Source organism: Dermacentor variabilis, chromosome 9 (genome assembly GCF_050947875.1).
Source record: "Dermacentor variabilis isolate Ectoservices chromosome 9, ASM5094787v1, whole genome shotgun sequence".
NCBI lineage: Eukaryota > Metazoa > Arthropoda > Arachnida > Ixodida > Ixodidae > Dermacentor > Dermacentor variabilis.
The window spans coordinates 111,898,366-111,919,592 of record NC_134576.1 but is presented as its reverse complement, the minus strand read 5'-3'; the positions used below and the strand labels follow the sequence as shown (position 1 = coordinate 111,919,592).

Below are 21,227 nucleotides of genomic sequence, written 5' to 3'. Positions count from 1 at the left end.
CACGCTTTCGAAGTTGGGGCCGTCTACTCTGTCGCCATGAGAAAAAAAATACATCAGTTCCAACCAGCTTTTCCGTTTTCCGAACCGATACCAGGGGAAATTTAGGCCGCAATGTAGTGAAGTATCGAATGCCTTGTTATGTAGGTAAAATTTACTGAAGCAAAAGGACCACAGGGGGAAAATTCGAGCAGATGCCGTTTTGCTGAATTACAGTCCCACTGGAGTGCCTAAACTTCTCGAGATGTAGCTATACACAAGTACCACCCTGTCAAGGGCTTCTTCGCGGTATTTTCAGCCATTCTGGCGCTCGGCACTGCATCCACGTCGAGTTTTATTGCGACAGCAATTATGTGAATACTGCAGGCAAATTATCGCCATATTCATCGCCGTTTCTGTCGCCGTGATGTCCAGTATGCAGTACGAGTGCGACAACATCGAGGTCGCGCGCCCTATAGTGTGGGTGCAAGCGAAAGCATTAGAGGATGAACCGAGTAGTATAGTGGCTCGATCTCGTGCTCGCAAGGGAAGAAAGCAGAGAGGAACCGCGCCGTTTTCCATCGCGCGCAATGCAACAGGAGGGCATTCTACTCTGACGGTGGCTGCGTATGGTACGGCTGAGAGCGGCTGCGCAGGCCCGTTTTGAAAGCTATTTGCGGTGGGTTTAGCCTAAGCTTGCCGAAGGCTGATAGCTTCGTGCGCGCCGTGTGCGCGACCCTTATTTTGGCGTTGAAGTGATTCGCTCACTGTCGATTCGCTCGCTGCTGCTGCCGCTCTTCCTCGAGCCACCGTTTCGGCAGCGAGTGCCCGCGGCTATTGTGTGAGGCGTGTTCATGTTTGCCTGAGCGCGCGTGATGCCAGGCTTGTTACTACTATCCTTAGTTCTTATAGCAGTCTAATAATTTTATATCGCAATGGACGGTTCGCCTTTCGGGCGAAACTGCGACATTTGTTCTTCGACGCCAACCTTAAATGCGATGCTGTCTACGCCTTCACTTTCGTAGATTTGGCAAGGGCTGGTCGCTCATGGTAATGCTTCGACATCACCCCAGTAAGCGCTCAGCCATGTTCAATGAGGGGCAGCAAAAAATTGCACCTCTTCCTCTTCACAATAACTCTATCTTCCGCTCATTTCTTCTTACAAATTAATCTCTCTGTCTACCTATATTTTCCCCGAATAAATCACTTCTACAAGTGCAGTCTGTAGAAGTATATTACACAATCAGTTCTAAATACAAAGATTCTCATACGCAGCAGGAAAGCCAAGACATGGTTAACTTGCGATAAAAGTCGGTACTATAAGAAATATTATTCTCACGGTGAAAGCACCATAAAGGCGCTGTTAACTTCATGTAATAGAATAAACTTATTTATCTGGCGTGGTCACATTCCATTAGAACGGGTAAATTTTGGTTCAACCCATTCACATAGTGTCAGGTGATACTCGACCGCGGTAGCAACGCACGAAAAGGTGTCCGAAAAGAAATGCAGTCAAACCGGAATATATCTTATCCGACGGGGATCACAAAAAAAAGTCCGATACATATGTGATTCGATGTACAAAATAACAATTTTATGCATAAATTTTCAAGGAGATTTTACAACGGTTCGATCTACACAATAATCCGTTATATGTGGGTTCGATACATCCGAGTTCGACTGCGTATCATATATTAGGGAATGCGAGCAATGTTTTGCGCGTGCAAGCTCGAGGAGTGTCGACACTGTTTGCCTCGGCCCCCTCGCGACAGGTGCCTCAACAAGGACCGCTCGGGCAAGATCCTCCTCAACCTGTGCTCAGCCATGCTGCTGCTCAACGTGGCCTTCCTGCTGGGTTCGCTCCACCAACGCTTCCCCAGGTTCGAGCTGTGCCTGGGCACGGCCGTGGCCACGCACTACTTCCTGCTCGCCTGCCTCGCCTGGATGGGCGTCGAGGCGGCAAACATGTACCAGATGCTCGTTCACGTGTTCGCCTCTTCCGAGACGTGCTTCATGCTCAAGCGCGTCTTCATCGCGTGGGGTGAGTGGGAGCTCCAATCTCGTTCGATACGGTAAACGAAGAATCGAGAGGAAGAAAAAAAGAGCATATGATCCTTTGGAGTAAATTACCATTCTACATCACGCGCGGGCCCACACGAACGCAAAAAGTAACTTTTACTTTGAGAGGTGACTCGGCAAGGGAAAACAAAGTAAAATGCGATACTGAATGATGAGTGGTGATGCCCCCTTCAGATTCCCTGACCAGTACGCCGTGACGTTTTAAATTTTGATACCGTGTCCTCAAGCCTTGTTCATATCTGATCATTATACATAGGTCCCACTGTATCCTGCAAGCGCCAAACACTCGGTTTAGCAAGATTCAAGCAAATTTTAATAACTTTAGTAGTCTTAATAAATTCTTGGTTTTTACGTGCCAAAACTACTATATTTCACCGCGCCCTCCGGCAGGCAAATTTTACTAAGCCGCAGTGGCCAACTACAAGAAAATACGAGCAAATACGTTAAATTAGTGAAATCGGACCAGTTTGCTGTCGTTGGGTTGCTGGCGCGAAAAAAATAATGAGACCTTGAATTGCATTTTCTCTCCTAATATTCAGCCTATTAACACAAAGGTAAGGAAAAAGTTGTACTGGAAAATACTTTAGTAGTTCAAAAACCGGGTTGCGAAGTATTGCATCGCGTAGAATGTATGCTTGCAGTGATACTAACTTTCACTTGGGAGGTTTAACTTTCAAGCTGCGCAGTGCGCTATCAAGAATGCAGTAGTGGAAGGGTCTGGATTGATTTCACCACCTGTGGCTTTTTGTAACGTGTTTCGAAATAACGCTACGCGAGGAGTTTTTCTTTTTCCATTCGGTGGTTTGGATTCGAACCCCTTACCTATCGCCTAGCAGTCGGAACGTCATAGCCGCTGAGTGACTGCAAGGTGTGTGCTTGCAGTGCTAGCCCTGCTGCAGAAAAGGTTCTGTGCAAAAAAAAAAAGAAAAACTGTTTGCGAAATGCTAGCCGTGAGACTATTAACAGCTTATAAACAAAGTCATTTTACAGTGAAAGCTGTATGTGACTATCCTTCCCTAGTTTCTTTTTTTGTTTCTTTCATGGTATTTACTATAGTAGCATTCCACCCAACATTCACCATTTCTGCATAATCAGAGAATGGAGGACACAATGAAAGTCACACACAGAAAAGCTAGCGTTTATACTGTGAGTAAAAACGTTGGTTTCGCTTAAGAAGGGTGATAAGGGTAAGCACCTCTCCGAAATAGGGCACCAGTCCGGTTGTATATCGAGTCCATCATAAACATGTTTTAGGTGTAGGGTCAGTTGGATAAAATGTACCCTTGTAGGTACCACCGTTCCGGCGTTTCGGTCCATCATTCGCGTTTTCCACGACCTGTTCATTCCCATGAGAAAAAAACATATCGAAAGGTGCGCTATTATAAGAGGTCGGCAGCAGGTATCGCTCAGTAAGATCGTTAATCTCGGAAGACTTTCTTTAACGTCCATTGGAGGACATCCCAGAATAGTATGGCGTCGGTGAAGCTAATAAAACAATGTTCAGTTGTCACTGGTACATCACAAAGGTGACAGTTAACAGAAGAGACAAAGATACCCTTTCTTTGTAGTCATATTTTTACCGGTATGTTCTTCTTCGGCGTCCGGCAACAGAAATCAATGGTTCATACCCCCGTGAGCAACGGTTACTCACTTTCCTCGCCTTGAATAATAGCGTGACGTCAAGGTTATCGCAGCGTATAAGTAGAAGAGGTATCGGCGCTAAGTACAGCTGCGTTATCGTAGGGGCGGACACACATAGTTAGTACACCCGAAGAACGACATGCGTTCGAGGAATACCGGAGGGAACAGCAACGAGAATGTAAACGGCGCCTGCGCGAAACGACCACAGACGAAAAAGGTTTCCGCGACGCTCAACGAAAACGACAATCGCGAGCTACAGCCATTCCACTCTGTGAAGATGGAATGGCAGCGAACGCACTTTGCTTTTCGTTTGATAGATTTGACTGTCGTCGGCTTTCGCTGTCATTCCGTCTTCACCATGTGGAATGGTTGTCTTGTTTTTTATTCCTTCATGCCGAAGTAGGTATGTTTCGTTGGGGCCACTGCGTGACTCCCGCCATTACAGCGAGCGGGGAGTGATGCCGAACTTATAGATCATATCCCTCGATATCGCAGCCAAGATTACTAGGCGATTTATACGCACAGTGCCATGCTGCGTGCGGCTGCCATTTCGAGAACACACCGCATCTTTGAATGAACAAAGGTGCCACTGGACCAGCTCTGCAGCGCGCGCGTCACATCCGCATCGATGTGACGTCACATCGACGTCACATCCGCTACATCGTGCAGCTGCGCTGCACACGCTGTCGTCTGCTACGGGAGGACTTGAAGACTTCAATAAATATCGGCGTGGTTGCTCGCCTTACCGCTTTGCCAAAAATTACTTTTCATCGCATTTGCTTGCCGTTTTCCAATGAAGTGAGCTCGGGGGAGATATTGTTGCACTTATTTCTGTAATTTGGTGACTTCTGTGCTCCACAGCGGAAACAGCGCGTGTTATCCGTGGAAGCACGAATTACGCCAAAGAAAAATGCGTCTCTAAACTGCTTATGTTTCACGGGCGTAGGCTTCCGACGATGACACGGGAATAGAATAACGTCTTGAGGCATTCAGCTTGTTTCTTATCGTAGAAATGCTTCTTATAGCTTGCTAAAAATGCCTCAAGTTCTCATTAGAGGAACCTTCTTCCTTTCACTTTCTTTTGTACTCCCGGCGAACAGCGTCCCTAATGAGAGGAAACAATAGCGTCTCCTAATAAGAAAAGAAATGCAAACAAAAACGCCCAGCTCGAAAAAACGTGCTCCAAGTAAAGGCAATTTCAAATAATTCAGTCACGCACTCTGAAAGAGACGTAAGGGAACCCGACACCCCGATATGAACGTTTCTTCTAATATGGAAGTCCTCGCTAACTTTAAATAATTGCGGGATAGTTGATGATTCAGCTTGATAAAAGCGACTACTATGGTGTGTTTGGAAATACCTTTATTAAGCTTCAGTTATTTACTCGGGTAAGCAAAAGCCAGTTTCGGTCTTTTTTTTGACAAATCTAACATACTGCCTGGTTCTTAATTCTCAATGCTAATTCGAATAACGCTTTTGTTATTTGTGTTTCTGCCGCTTTCCTTCCTGAATTGTAGGTATTCCAGCGGCTATCGTTGGCACCTGCCTGGCCATAGATTTGGAGCCTTACAGAAGCCAAGATGACTAGTAAGTTTATGCTCACCCAAACTACTATGCGCAAAAAAAGAAAAAGAAATCGAGAACATGCACGTGAAATTTTCAAGAGCCTTAGCTTTAGATCTCACGTGAGCAAAATTTACTCCATCACATTCTTGTTACCCTTCTGGCAAGTTAATCAGTGAATACGTTATTGTGTGACTTTGTTTCTTTTGGGCAATCTTAGTCATAGGTGTTAAACCTTGAGTGCCAATAAATCCGTGTCACAACGCCTGTAGTCACTGGTGCATGCTGCAAAGCGAAGTTCAAATTATGGAACGGTTAATGCTTGCTTCCCTGTGGAAAGCATAAATGCTATCATTCTGGAACTTTTGAACGAATTCGAATGAAATTTGACTGCATTAAAATAAAATGGCTGTATTATTGCGAACCTTTGTAGGAATATTTTATTTTAAGAAACTTTATTTAGTAAAACTGCATGATTTTCACATATGGATAGAAAATCGAAGTCTATTGAAGCATCAAGTTTAAAACCTTCACACTTGGCAAAAACAAAATAGCTGTCTCAAATCTATATTGCCTATCTGGCAGGACACACTTTTTGATAAAACAATGGCAAAACTGATGCAGAAAAGAATGTCTCGCAAACTGCAAAGTAATGCGTTAAAATCGTTTACCTTAGGCAGTCCAAATAGGCTCACTCCACTAAATAACGACATGTATTTGTTGTGGCAAGTTGTGACGTCGTTAATTGGGTGCTCCCAATGTTTCTAAATCATATATTTTCGGCCAGTTCTTTTTTTCAACTATTTAAGAAATCAGTAGTGCGGCAGTTGTACTGCGTGGCGCTCCTTCGTCTTGATTTATTTTTATTTTTTACTATATGCATGGCTAATTACGCAGGCATCCTCCTTTCCACAATGCATACAGAAGCTGCTCCTTAAACAGCGCTACATTCTCATCATACATACATTGCATAAACTTCGTCGATATGTTCTCCACGCTGCGAATTATACGACGTAGGAAACGAGCTAAATGAATAACGCGAATTCATATTACGCGCACTGACAAAAGACACTGTATATACCTCCGTTTTCTTTTCTCTCCAGCTGCGTGATATCATCCAGAAACCCGTTCATCTACTACATCGCATTCCTGGGCACCTCCTGCTTCATCCTCTTCGTCAACCTGCTCGTCTTCATCATGGTGACGCGCGTGCTCTTCAAGCCGCGCATGGCTGGAGCCAACACGAAGGCCGCCAACCACAACTCGACTTCCGCTTCCGGTCCCGGCTCCACCAACCCGCTTCCCATCACCGCGGCTCAAGTCCGCGGCGCCTTCACCGTCATGACCCTGCTCGGGGTCACGTGGATATTCGGCGTGTTCGCCGTGGGCGAAGCGCGAACCGTGTTCCAGTACGTCTTCTGCGTCTGCAACTCGATGCAGGGCTTCCTCATCTTCGTGGTGCGGGTGCTGCAGTACCCGGAGGCCCGGGCCGCCTGGTCCCAGCTCGCCTCGACCGGCACGTTCAAGAAGAACCGAGGCTCCGGACCGCAGGCGGCGTCCTGGTGCGCGTACTCGAATCCCAAGCGCAACAGTCACTCTTCCATGGTGCGGGTCACTTCGAACAGCACCGACAGCACGAGCACGGTGGTGTTCAACAGCAACATGTGGAACAAGGGAACCGGAGGCGGTGGCGGCGGCGGCCCAGCAAGTGCCCGCGACTGTCCCTCGAGATTGTCTCGCTTCTCGAGTGTCGGCAGCCTGCTGAAGAACTGCAACCTGCAGAAGGCTGACAAAGGCACCGCGACTCTGAATAGAAAGGACAAGGCCTCCTCCAAGGTTTGTGCTCAACCGCTTCGCGAAACTTTAGCGCTCGCAGCTGCACCTTCGTTTGGCGTAGATTCCACTGCAGATGTTACAAGCCTAAATGAACGTGCTGTCGCGCCTCCCACAAGTCTTCAGCTACATTTTTTCCATGTAACTGCTGCACCGGTTCTTTATCCGTAACATTAGCGTCTACCCCTCTTTGTGCATGTCTGTTTTTGATCAGTATACACCCTGCTAACCCTAGATCTGACTCCATAAACGCAATTTGACGGCATGGACGCCATTTGAGCTAAAATAATGTCTTGAAGCATTTGCAGATTGCAAAATATGCGCTGCTAAGCTTTTTTTCCCGCAGATGTCTGTCCCTCACAGCCAGTGCGGGAGGGGCAATCTTTGTTGCATCATATCGTAAGCTTTAGCACATAGGCCACATATCCAAAGAAACACAGGGATTGCGGCACATGTCACAGGACGACGACATGATTAAATATTTTGCAACAGTGTAGCGTCTGCTTTGCACGCCCAACTACAGTTATTGTCAACTTTGTGAGCTCTTGTCCGAATGAATAAATGGGTAAGGGCAATCGTTTCAGTTTTTCCAGTAATCTTAGTCCTGCGACATATTTCAGTTGGTGTTAAGAAGGGTCTCGCCGGAATCAGTCGACAGTTTCTTTCGTTGCTCAGCATATGACGGTCACGCTTTTTCAATTACAGGCAATGGCCGAAGACGCCGGCGCGAAGCAGAACCGCAAGGAATTCTACTCGTCCGAAGATCAAGTCACGTCTCTGGTGCCCGACCTGTACGCCGGCCAGGAGCACCAAATCAAAAGCAACAGCGTCGGCGCCTCAGACCCGATGAAGTACATCGACGACGACTCTCGAAGCACGGTTACGACACTGGGTCTGGGACCCAACCAGAAGGCACACATACTGTTCGCCTACACGGGAGGCGAGGCCACTCCCATACGCGTAAACGGCGTGGTCCACTCGCCGCTGGACCAGCCGAAGCTCGAGTCCTTCAGCACGTTCCAGCGGTCGTCGCCCGTGCCAGCTAGCACGCCCAAGATTCCCGAACTGCCGCGGTCCTGGAACAACGCTGCGGCCACGCTTGGGGCTGGACCCGTGGACGGCGTCGTCTCGGACCACGATTCCCTGCGTAGCTCCACAAAGATGACGGCGACTGAGGAGACATCGTTCGTGACGCCCAGTAAAGCGAGCATCGCAGTCGCCGCGTCTTGAAGAGTTGTAGACAGCAAGGACACTCGATCGTGTTCCCGTCGCTAATTAACAGATCCATTGATAGGAGACAGGACAGCGTGCCTTTTATTCCGAATTCCCATCTTTGAGACGCGCAGCCTCGTGTCCTTGAGTGAATATTTCATGCAGGTATCATGTCGTCATCGCGGGATGTGCAATAGCAGTCGCCAAATAGGAGCTGTGCTCTTTACCCACAATTGAGTGCTGGTCATCTCGAGGCATGAACATGTAGCGTGTTTCGTAGCGAGGCATGAACACGTAGCGTGTTCACGTGTCGTGAACAGGTACCGTCCCCGAGGGCTTGGAGCAGAGTCTGTGTTTTGTGCACTGAGGCGCCTGCTGGACTGCTGTATCCCTTAGAATTGTCATCGTTCTACAATGATCGAGGACTGATGTTTGCTTCATTGTTGCACTTAAGCCGCGCCCTTCTGTGTTGACATCTGTTCAAAGCCAAAGGCCTCCGACAGAACAGTGGTGCTGTGTGCCTGACACGTTTCTGTGCCGCGGTTCTTTCTGCGGGCCCTTCCTGGTCCCTCGTGGCATTTTCCTACGGTTTCCATTCCCCCATTGCCTTATTTACGCCACAAATCACAAACCAAGCGGCCAGGCGACAGTGAAACTGAGTGAATAACGGACGTCCTTGGTATTTGCCTCTGCCCATGGTTATTCGTTGCGTGGTGATCTGTGGGACAATATGGATGCGACATGAACGCGTGAACCACCATTTTCTTGTGTGTATATACATATACTTGGTAATGTCTCTGTGTGCCCGAATATTGTGGCCTGCATTTAATTTATCTACACAACTACAGAAATCTATATAAAGCTTTAATAATGATAGAGAGTTATCAGTACGTATCTTTTTTCTTATGCGCACTATGAAGTCATTGTATTCGTGCTTGAGAATGCGTAAGTGTGTGTTTGTGCTGAGGAGAATGGGACGTATAGATAACATTCGCCTAGCAATTCGAAAGGAAGTTTTGCATCACCAGTTCTTTAAATGCGGAAAAGACACAAAACCCATTGGCAGGAATGCTCTTGACCCGTTTCGATGATGTGTAGTACAAATGATGGGCATCTGAAATTGCGTATTCTGGGAAGAATCATCTGACCTTGTGTAGTGAATAAATTGTAAAACCTATTGCAGTGCGGAAAGGGCAAAAAACGATTCAAATAATCTTGTAACGCTAATAAATAGAGTTCGCACTAATCTAAGCAGCCCGAATAGTCCGCGAAACCGGATGTAATTGAGTCATTCTGTGCCTCTAAGAAATGTAGTGATCATGGAAAACCCGCACGTGAAACAGATCATTTTGTAAACGATGCCGTGCACTATGTTTTGTTTCTCTTATGGTGTATGTTAGATACAATTTACGGTTGGTAATGCCACGAGATTTTTTTTAAGGTCCCTTAATTTTGCCAAATTTGTCAAAAAAATTTGATATCTATTCAAAATGCTGCACCCACCCTTCCTTGTTAGTTGAGTTCCTCTCCCACTTGCAACTTATTCAGTCGTCTCCAAAACGTAAACATTAGGCCGAAGACAACTCGCATTTTGTGTTTTTTGGTGAATTAGGGGTTTTAACTTGCCAAGGTAACACAGGGGCTCTAATAAACGCGAGGAGCTCTGGATTAATTTCAACCACTTGAGTTCTTTAACATGTACCTGACTGTTGGCTTGTGGCAGTTTTTCACATGCCACCATCATAATGTTGCTGCGACGTGCATGAATCGCACCCGCTACCTCGTGCTCAATAGCAAAACGGCACAACTAGTGAGTCACTGCGGGAAGTACTCAGTTTCGTGTGAAACGAACAAATTCTCACGACATGCTAGCAAGCGTGCTGCATTTAGGATATAAAAGCTAGTTTCGCAGATATAAAACAAACTTTCATTATCCTCTAAGTTATTTCGTGAATTGCTGAATATATGTAGCCTTCAAAAAAGTCGCCAAGATCCTAGTAGCCAAGTAGCCTGATTCAAGAGTATCTGTTGGTACCTTGCAAGATTCTCCCATTCAAGGATTTAAAATGCAGGGATGTGATATATCAGCTCGAATGTTAGCTAAAAAAATTCCTTTGTTTACAATAGATGCGGATAAATTTCATTCACGCGTTGGCGTTATACTCCACTGCAGTTTATAAGGCCCTGCCTGTGTGAATTCACTTCAATGTGATGTGCGTCGTCTCAGTTAGTCGGCATGCTTCGCACTGGACGTAGCTTCAGTTATGAATTAACTGGTTGACCAAATTCCCAGAATTTTTATATTGGCCACTTGAACGTAAAATTGTGGAATTGAACCTTCATTTTCAATTTGTCAGGTCCGGAAACGGCATTAAAGATTCAAACTGCGAGCGAAAAAATCGGAACCATAAGCCAGCAGGCTGTCACTTTCCCACAGATGTGAACGAAACAAGCAGCGTAAAATAATAAAAAAACTTTCGACCAATGACGAATAAAACTGTTCCTTCGTTGCCGTGTATTCGGTTGCGGAATTGAATGATCCGACCCCCACCTTGCACTTTACATGCATCTACCTTCAAACACGAAGCTAATGAAAGTTTGTAAGGTTCTCTTCCGTCTTCTACAGTCGCTTGGAGTTAGATTACTGATCCATTTATTTATTACCGTTAATTCACAACTAAGGTGATTTGCTCCTGCGTACTTGTTATCTGCATGACGGATCGGAATTTGTTTTACCGCCGACGATTTCCGAGTTTGGTCGAATGCTCTAGGCGGTTGTTTGCAGAGATCAAAGGGATGGCACAATGCCGCTGTCTGTCACGGATTGGATCTCAAACTCAGTTTAGGTGCAAACGGGGATAGAGCAAACGGGCATCACAGATATTGTAATGGACATTAAGGGAAAGAAATGGAGCTGGGAAGATAATGTAATGCGTAGTTTAAATAACCAGCGGACCATTGGGTTACAGCATGGGTGCCAAGAGAAAGGAAACGCAGTCGAAGACGGCTGAAGACTAGGTGGGGTGATGAAATTAAGAAATTCGCAGGCGCAAGTTGGAATCTGTTGGCGCCGGTCAGGGGTAATTGGAGATCACAGGAAGAGTCCTTCGCCCTGCAGTGGATTTAAACGATGATGATGATGATGATGATCATGATGATGATGATGGTGATGAAAAGACTCTAGTTGCTCGCAATTGATCGAGAGCCCCAACCAGCATGGCGTCTCTCATAACCCATGTGTTCCTTTGGCAAGTTGAAGCGCAAAACTTTAAACTTTTCCGTTTTTTTTTATGTTGCATTGAACGGAGTGAGCGGATCTATAATGTAACATTTTCGGGGTCAGTTTACGAATGCGGAGCAAAGCATATTTACTCTGGCATATATTCAACTTAGAATAAATTTCCATAGGGGTCCTGTCCTGTTCAAGATCATCCTGAGGCCTTCTTTGTGTGTGCTCACGCAGGGTATTCCGCCATCTACACCACGTTGTGATGGTTGTCGCTATGAAGAAAAACTTGGTGCAGTAGTGTTGCCGCTTCGAGTACTGAAATCGCTACATGCTTCCGAACAAGGGAGAAGAGAGCAGGCGTTTATTTTTGAACGATACCGGATGGTTTTCATTATGTAATGTAGCCGCTATATATAACGCGATGAAAGGGGCCGGTCGATTTTCGTGTTTGTGCAGCCTTCTAAATGTTTCAAAGCACCGTCGAGGTTTCGAAAAAGGAGTAATGAAATACGACATGCACATGTGGGCTTCTTTTCTGACCCGATTCTTGCAAAACTTTGGAAGTGCTTCGAAGCTTGTAAATTCACTCTCCTGTTCAGGCTGTTAAGTGGTGCGCTGCGCATCAATTAAGCGCGCACGATCTGCTCGGTCGCTTTCAGTACTGCTGCAGGTCTGTATATCCCTAGCTCCGTTGTTGTCTTATTTATTGCGTGTATGTGTGTCAGTTTATTTCGACCTCCCTCAATCTACTCAATCGAATTGATAAGCAAGTGAAGCTAACCGAAATGTCAGGCAGTGACCCACTGAAATTAAAGTCATAGACAAGCGATTGCAGAAACTTTTGCAGAAGGGCTATCATTACGTGTTCACCGTCTTACGGTTTAGTATCCGCGAAAAACCGGAAGATATCCTTCAGAAAACTTTTAAGAAAGTGCGGAGGGAGACTGAGTATAACTGAAATATTGAAGCAGGCATGACTGTTAATAATTACTAAAGTGAGCACGCTCAAGTCACGTATCTAGAAACTCCAGTTTCTTGCTAGTTGCAATAGCAGGACGTCTGCATGCATATCCGTGTGCAGTGCAACCCACGTATCTGTGCCATTTTCAGCCTACATAGCTCCAATTCTAAATTGATTTCCATTTAGCACTTCTCACACCTCTCCAACGGTAATACATCAAACTGCGAGCTAGCTCAAGAATGCACAAATACGACGAAATATTTGAGTATAGTAGTCCAGCGCTGACAAAATTGTCTCCACGCCTCGCATATTTCGTCTTCACTCGTCTCACATAGGATCCAATGGCAAAAACCCGTACGGTTCTATGTTACCATACGGAACGTTCTTAAATTGCAGTTAAGGACGACATCTTAGTTGAAATCAAGAAAAAGAAATGGGCATGGGCCGGACATGTAATGAGGAGGGAAGATAACCGATGGTCACTAAGGGTTACGGACTGGATTCCAAGGGAAGGGATGCGTAGCAGGGGGCGGCAGAAAGTTAGGTGGGCGGATGACATTAAGACGTTTGCAGGGACAACATGGCCACAATTAGTACATGACCGGGGTAGTTGGAGAAGTATGGGAGAGGCCTTTGCCCTGCAGTGGGCGTAACTAGGCTGATGATGATGATGATGAAGGACACAGCATTTTTTACGCATCCTCCACCCCTACAGAAAGGCCTCGGAATGAAAATTGACGTGTCTTTACAGTCAGCGAACTGAAGAAGCTCTGTGTGCTAAACAGTAGCACTATCTACTGATTTACTCGTCCACGGTAGTGTCATATGATTTCCAGTGGCGACCAATGTAGTTTATATTGCCTGTTTTATCCCTTTTCACTGAAGGTGCCCTGCATGCAAAAGTAGTGCCCACAGACTCGTTTAGCTTGTTTTGTTGGTGGATGGGGCGTAAGTATCTCTTCTGCGGAGCTTGTGCCCAGGTATTCACTAATGTGTCTCTATGTATGTATGTTGTGCGTGCGTGATTTGAAGTGTTTTTTAAACATAAGACAGGCCGCTAGCTCCTAACGTTTTGGCCACGGGCAAATTCATCCACGTGTCACAATCTTCGCGTAGGTGGGCGTACCTTGCCACGCAGTAACCTGTCCAGTGAACCTGCTAGCGTGAAACGCCGCGTAAATCCCTTCTAGGACACTCGGCAACTTGAGATGTGTTCCAATTCATTTCAGCAAACACGACTTCTTAACTTGGTATCTAAGAAACACAGCTGCTTCTCTGCGTATCAGAGCACGAACAGACCATCACATCGTTCCCCTCTTGGCGCATGCAAAGGTGAACCGAAATGTTACTACTAGTAATGTGGTTGTATATCCGGCAGAAACAAACAATAGTCAGTTACATCGTACAGGTACTATTTAAACTTGGTTCTAATTGACATGTGCCAGAAAAAGAATGATTGCGGCTACCTGCGCTGAATATAATTCCCGCTTAAGGTTCCATTTGTCAACCACGTGAGTGAGCCTTCGGCAGAATTGTGAGCCTCGCCAGTAGCGCTCACTTGAGCTCCGTGTCGTGTCACTTCGCTCTCGATCCCCTAAAGGAACTCTCACCGGGTTTGGGCATTGTCAACAGACAAGCACGATGCGTAGGTCAGGCGCTAATGATCGTGTCTGTAAGTACCAAACCGCTCCAGGGGGGGGGGGGCGAAATGAAGTTCAAATTTCAAACACCAGCCCCCGCCCCCTCTTCCTCTGGGAAGCTGCCCTTCCTCGCAGAGAATCAAGGTCACACCCATGTAGATGCCTCTATGCACCCTGCAACGACAGTGATTATATGGCACGGTAATTCTGTAAATGATCCAATGCCTAACGCCCAAGGCGACCTATGGAAGTACGCCGCGCTGCAAAATGCAAAAAAAGAATAAAGAAATGCGGACCCCATGCGCTGTGGATTTCTGTTAAGGAGAAGTTTTTATTGTTGTTAACGGGGAACGCCTCTCTTCTTTAGCAACCATTCGCGAGTGCAAAGCGCATGACCAACACGGACACATTTTTTTTACCGCGCACATCTTTAGCGAAGTACTTAGCATCGGTACTGGTTTCCATTCTGTATCCTCCAAGGTGTTTTTTTTTCCTTGTCTTCATGTTTAGGAACACGGCTCGACATGGGTAATATCCAGCAGAGATGGCGAAGCAACTGTCTGCACCGACATTTGGAACGCACCCTTCCTGTGCAGCCACTTGATAAAAACTTGTGCGAAGATTTGTAGCCCCAGGGTAAATTTGCCCACAGGCAAAGTGTTTCGTGCAAGCGGCCTTAGAATGTTCTATATATCCCTCCTTTTCTACGCGACATGAAGAAGTGTAACTCCGTCCCCCCGCGTGGTTGTGCCCTTGTATAACTTATCTGGGGGCCCAAATGCTGTATAGTGATAATTTAAATGTTGTATAAGAGAAGAAAGCAAACGCGAATCCATTAATAAAGATGTGTTCATTTTACCACAGCAACGGCGTGGCTTACTTTGTATCTGCCGGTGAGTTTGAAATGCGCATTATAGGCCAAGAGAAACGATCGTGCTTGGAAGAGCTCCAAGTAGTAAAGGCAAGGCGCAGAAGACCAGGACTCAAGAAGAGAAACACAAACGACAGGACCGGCGTGTTCTTCTTCTTGAGTCCTGGTCTTCTGCGCCTTGCCTGTACTACTTCAAGCATGAACCAACTAGCCCAAGCAAGAGTTTTACTTGAAAGAGCTCGAATCCGAGCCTACCATGCCCGTTCGTTCATTCCACTCTGTTGCGCTATCCTACTGGAAGGGTATTGTGTAAGAGTCCATATAGTAGACGTTCCATCTCGGCCACTGCTGATTGGCTAGGGCGCTAGCTGCTCATCTCCTGCTCGCTCGTACAGCTGCATCCAATCAGCACCGGCCGAAATTGACCGTCCACTAGGTGGACTCTTACACAATACTCCGCCCCCTCCCCTCCCCCTTGTTCCTAACTACGGAGAGCGCATAAAGCCCGGAGTTTGAAGATCCACACATAACAAGTTCTCGGAACTACGCGCGCAAGTGAGAGTACAGGAGGCTAAGGTCAAGAGGAATCACCTTGTAGCGGCTTGCACGGCGTCGATTTCAATGAAGCTATGATTCCTCGAGCGTGCTCTTGCTGCCGTGAGTGCACGTGTGAGCGCGACGTTTGAGGATTTCGTGTTTCTTGCCCTAATTTCTCAGAAACGCTACAACATTGCAGACGCAGCAGCAGAGGCTTCCTTCCCACCACGCAATTGCCTTCACCAACCAGATTTAGCCGCCTCCCTTACCCCTACACCCCCCCCCCCATGCTCAACTCCCCTGATCCCCCGCATTTTGCGACAACATAAAACTAATTCATTTCGCTGTTCCTTTACCGTTTACGTCTTCCACGCCACACAGTATGTGTGGCGTGGAAGACGTGTCCACGATGTGTGACAAGGACTCTCACTTTCATCGCATACCAAAATGAATCAACTCGGCGTCTCCAGTGCCCGCCGATTGTATGGCATGGTATAGTATGGTATGGTAAAGCTTTAATGAAGTCCTGCAGATCGTGAGTCTTCACGAAGCGGGCCGCTCCCACGGCTAAAAATATTCCGGCATGCCATGCGTTCCGAGTATCGCCTTTGAATCGCTGAGCACTTTACGCTACACGCTGACATAGGTAAGTGATGGGCTTTGTCCTTTCGCTCACTTTTACGCTTAGTTAGTGACGCAGAACATTTTTCTATTTCTAGCTCCCTCAGATCTCGTCACTTTTTTTTCAGTTTTTGTCTGGAGCTTACTCATTTGTATTGCGGATATTCTCTGCCACAACTGCGCGCGCGTAAGGTCTTTCGTTTTGTTTCGCCCTCGTTTCTTGAGAAGCCGTTCAGCTATTTTCGCAATCTTATGAAATCACATTTCGGCATTAATTCAAGATTTTCCTAGCTTTCAACCATCATTGCACCTATCTGTTTATCTGGTTGCAAACAGAGAGAATATGGTTGGGACGTGTTTTCAAGCACCAGTGGGGATTTAGTTTCTCAAGCTCTCTAAGTTTCGTGATTTTGGCCAGGAGTTACTGTTACTGTTACTGTATACTGTAACGTCTAGCGTCAAGTGTGTCAAGAGTGGTTCCTGAGTTATGTTGCTAAGCTAGGCTTACAACCGTCGGAGAGGTGACCCAAGCGCACAATTAATATGCTGTGACAGCAGCCCCATGTAGTAACCCATCTTTTCGTAATGCAGCCCGAAGCTTACACCAAACCGCGACTTCTGGCACAGCGTTTCCCTAACATTGAACATACACTTGGTGAAATCTTAGCACAAAATTATGCGCACGGAAACATTGGTGAAACTGCAACTTATCAAGAAGAGATGTAAATTAGAAACAATCAATACGACAGCGCTATATAAAGTTATATGTTGCAGCTTTATAAAATGAAACTGCAGATTGCGCTGCCCCGTGAACGTTACCAACGTAATTTTACAATGTATCGCACTCCAGTTTGAAAGAAAGACAGTATAATAACCCCAAAATAAACATTCTCCTGAAGATTATCTCACTGATTGCGGAGCACAACTACTGTTTGCCAAATATGAGAACGAAAAAGGACAGCACAGAGCAGTGTAAAGGGACCGATGAGCAACTCTTCTGAGGGGCTTCCAGCCTCACAAAAACAAGCCGTTTCTCTATACTGACTCGGACGTTGACCAAATGAACCTTGGACTAGTTGAACTAAACGCAACCTCACAGCTTCCCCTCCACTGAGGCCTTGTGCCCCTTCCGACACCCATGGTTAAATTAGAGACCTATAAGGTATCCATAAAGCAAAACCAATACCTACAAAGGTGCGTACATGCCGGCATATTGAAAATAAGATGTTGAATTTGTTGATCAAGGAACGTAAAAAAAGTTTGGCCAGTTTCACACGAAGGGCGAAGCATGGGAATCAATGACAACGTTTAGCATTGCGCTGTAGCTCCTGAAGCGATGTTCTAAGAGCCCGCGTGGCCGACATGTTGGCGACGACACAGCACGTCAGCCAACTACTACTGCGCAGCAAGAACAGCAGCCAGGCAGCTATTGGGCGTCTCACAACGCTGGCTTGACAAGGATCGCCGCCACCGGTGTTTTAGGCGCCACACTATAATGGCGCCTAAGATTAGACGGGAATTTGTAGCTGGAAGGGCACTGTACGTTCCAGTCGGAGCACTCTATGCACCGCGTTGTGGTATGGGCACAGCCGATTGGCAGGAACGTGCGCGCCAGCAATGGGCAGGAGGACTCTGTCCTGGCTGCACTGCAGAGGCGATCGATGACGGCGCTGCCTCTACTTTGGTTTTGTCATTTTCGCAGCCGAACGCGCTACGCGTCTTAGGAGAACTTAGCCCCAAACGTGCGGTCAGCGCATGCGCGTCGACGCGGTGACGCGCTACGACGGCTGCACCAAGAGAGGCGCTCGAGGCGCGATCGAGCGCCTGTGTACTATTGCTTTCCCAATGTTGTCGAAACGATTTCCTTTCGGGCACTCAGATAATTCACAGAAGGGGCAGGCGGCCTCTCAAGCGAGGCAGTCACAAGAAACTCAACATTGTGCCTCACAGAAGCACGCTTCGGTGTACCTTGATGCATGTACACGTTCCGGACCATAAAACGGTTAATCAATGCCACTAGCCGCAGCGACAGTCTATCAGATATCTAAATCGAGGCCGTAGTTCCTGAGCTGCAGGGACGCCGGCGTGTGCGCCCGGAGCAACACGTGTACCGCAAATGCATCTGCTGGAGAGAAATCTCTTCGCTTATGAACCATGACCCGCTCGCTATGGTATCGCACGACCGACGCGTGTACGGTGGCGTCGTATTCTGAGCAAAGCAACGGCACGGGACTCCTCGAATGCATGAGCGTTTGCCGATCGAGGCGAGCCATAAATCATTGCCTTCCCAAGCGTCGCGAGTGTCGCAGAACGCCGTCGCAGCAGGTTTGAGAGCTGCGCCATGCGGGTGCCAGTCAATTGAAGTCGTAACTGTAATGTTCCCCCCAACAAATGGCGAGGGAATGTTGTTTGACATGTTCGATTTTAGATAAGAGTTGCCCTGGAAAAATAATGGTAAGAGACGGATGACACCGCTCTCCTTGTGCTACATGTATTACTGCGCTAACATTCAAAAATAGAAAAAAGATAGGTTCTTTATGAAAACTGTTGTTTCAGAATTAACACGTTGCCCTGTTTATTCTATAATAAAAATAAGACAAATGAGACAGCGGAAAACACTGGCACAAAGTGACCACTTATTCATTTGTTTCACACTGCATGCGAATGACGCTTATCATAAAGACCGTAATCAGCAAACACCTAAAATAAACTAAAAGTTCGCAAGGCAAGCAACACACTTGTGTCAGGGACGCGTCGTCTCCGATACCGTAAAGCTATATCGCTAGGCTTCCGCTGCATTACGCATATAGACAATGTGCGCGGGGGTACATATTGATAAGCAGGTTTGTTTTTTCGAGTAATGTGGCGGACAGCTTTGGTTAATTGGCAATGAGTAAGTGCGTTGGTTGGCATGGCGTGCGCGCGTTTTACTGCGATGGCAATTATACGGTTGCTCGAGGCGCGTAAACATCGCCAGCGACGTTTTCGTGCGGTCCCGCTGACGCCCTACGTGTGGCTCGTGCGCGGACTGTTCGAAGGCTTCGAGAGACGTGGAGTGCGCGTGGCTGCAAAAACGACCAAGCGAAGTGAACGCAGCGCCGCCTACGCGACGCTCAATCGCCGTGATGGCGAAGCAAGCGCAGTGTTCAGCCTTCTGCTGCCGGAGTGAGTGTTATGCGCAAGTACACTGTATAAGCGCACTAGTGTTGGTGCTTTGCTGTTGTTTCAATCTTCTGTTACGAGCTTAAAACAAAAGTGTAACAACACCTAATACTTCGCTTGGCACTGAATAACGCCCGCGGCTTGCCGTGGGTCTCGGCTCGAGCACCGTCGAGGTGTGACTTCTGCAACTCCACTGGCATTGCTCATTACGCCCGCGTTGTGTGGGCGTTGTGTGGGCGTTGTGTGGGCGACGCCTGGTACAGGCCAGGGTGTTGTTCTTTCTGGCCGTGATGAGTTGTCTAGCGCGCAGAAGGCCCTGTTCGTGCTATTAATAGCAAGCTCTAGCTCGGGCCCAGCCCCGACGCAGCCTATTCAATTGTATGCAAAACGCAAAAAACTTTTTCTGAGACAACCCCTGGACCGATTTTAATAAAATTTGGTGCATTTGAAATAGAAAGCGAAATGCTATTGACTGTTGAAAGCAGAATATTGATTTATTGCTTGATTTTTCTCAAAAAAATTTTCAGATATTTGACAGTTTGAGAAATATAGAAGCAGGAAGTTTACACAACATTAGCTCTGCATCAAAAACAGCTATCGCGGTTCTGTAAACGGCACCCATTAGATCATTGAAAGCGTACAAATGTGTTATGTCATTTTATACCTTACGCGAATTTGTTACGTTGTGTACAAGGGTTCTGCAAAAGTTGTATTTTCAAATTAAGAAATTTTCATAGATTCATGTATGACATATCAATTTTGTCCACTTTAGATGTACTATTAGGTGCAATTCACATAATTGTGATATCATTTTTCATTGCTGAGATAAAGGATTGCAAACTTGATAGCTTTATTTCCTGAAAATTTTCGATTTTGCCAGTTCTTAATAAAAAATTGACGATCTAAATAAAAAAATTCTAAACCAACAGACACTAGACTTTAAGCTTTTCTTTTAAATACATCAAATTCACCAAATTTGGGCCTGTGTTTGTTGAGAAAAACGAATTCTGCTTTTGCATGTACTTATATAGGAGTGTATTTAGATAGGATTGCATTTAGATAGGATATTTGAGTGTCCCGCTTTCATTGTGCAGCGCATGTCGCTAGTGAAAGACTACCATCTCCTCGGCCTGCGGTGTGCGACACTCGACGAATGCTTGCACCCCAGTGGTTGTGCGTCTAAACGAGATCTGGCTCATCGCGCTCTACTTACTTTTCTAGAGTTAACTAACTTAGGTTCACGTTTGTAGCGTCGAAACTATTGTATTCAAATTGTGTAGTAGCGTGACCTTCAGCGACCGGCCCTACTATCTGTGATCTGCACTGCATTCTACTTTATTCTTTAGATTTGTCCTGTTGCTCTTCCTTTTCTTTTTCTTCCCCTCCTTCCTATCTTCCATTTCTGTGTTGCTGCCACCTTCCTTCTGAGGAGTAGGCAGGCGTTGCGCCCCTTCCGTTGGCAGCCGCAAGCCTGCTCCTCGCTTTACCTTTCCTGTTAATTGTGTATGTGTATTCAAAACAAAAAGAAAACACCCGAGCTAAAGCTTCCTCTTAAGATTCCTGCCGTCTACGAGCCTTCTAGACAGACTTTTAGAACGCCGCCCGCTACGGCTATATAGTGTACGTGGTGTACGCCCTATTGTAGCTTTTCACGTGTTGTAATTCTGTATTGCATGTCTCCGCGTCTTTAATTTCTTCTCGTATGCTTCTCTCATCTATCGCGTCCCTTTCCCCTCCCTGGGTACATGATTACCAACTGGAGGTATACTCCAGTTAACCTCTGAGTACTTCCTCTGCATTTCTCCCTCTCTCTTTTGCTGTTGGTTTCCAAGAAAGTTCGAATATAGGGGGCCGTTATTGCTTATTCTTTTAAGACAAACGAAGTTCGGGTATGGTATATTA

At 46.5% G+C, this 21,227-nt stretch overlaps 1 protein-coding gene across 1 annotated transcript in view; it reads left to right on the top strand.

The window, feature by feature from the left end:
* Positions 1 to 11,710, top strand: part of LOC142558496 (uncharacterized) — a 264,295-nt gene extending 252,585 nt beyond the window's left edge. The window contains exons 16-19 of the mRNA XM_075670624.1: positions 1,749 to 2,017; positions 5,214 to 5,283; positions 6,363 to 7,095; positions 7,798 to 11,710. Coding sequence (XP_075526739.1) covers positions 1,749 to 2,017; positions 5,214 to 5,283; positions 6,363 to 7,095; positions 7,798 to 8,322 — 1,597 coding nt within the window. The 3' untranslated portion in view covers positions 8,323 to 11,710. The remainder of the gene's footprint in view (positions 1 to 1,748; positions 2,018 to 5,213; positions 5,284 to 6,362; positions 7,096 to 7,797) is intronic.
* The last annotated feature ends 9,517 nt before the right edge of the window (positions 11,711 to 21,227 follow it).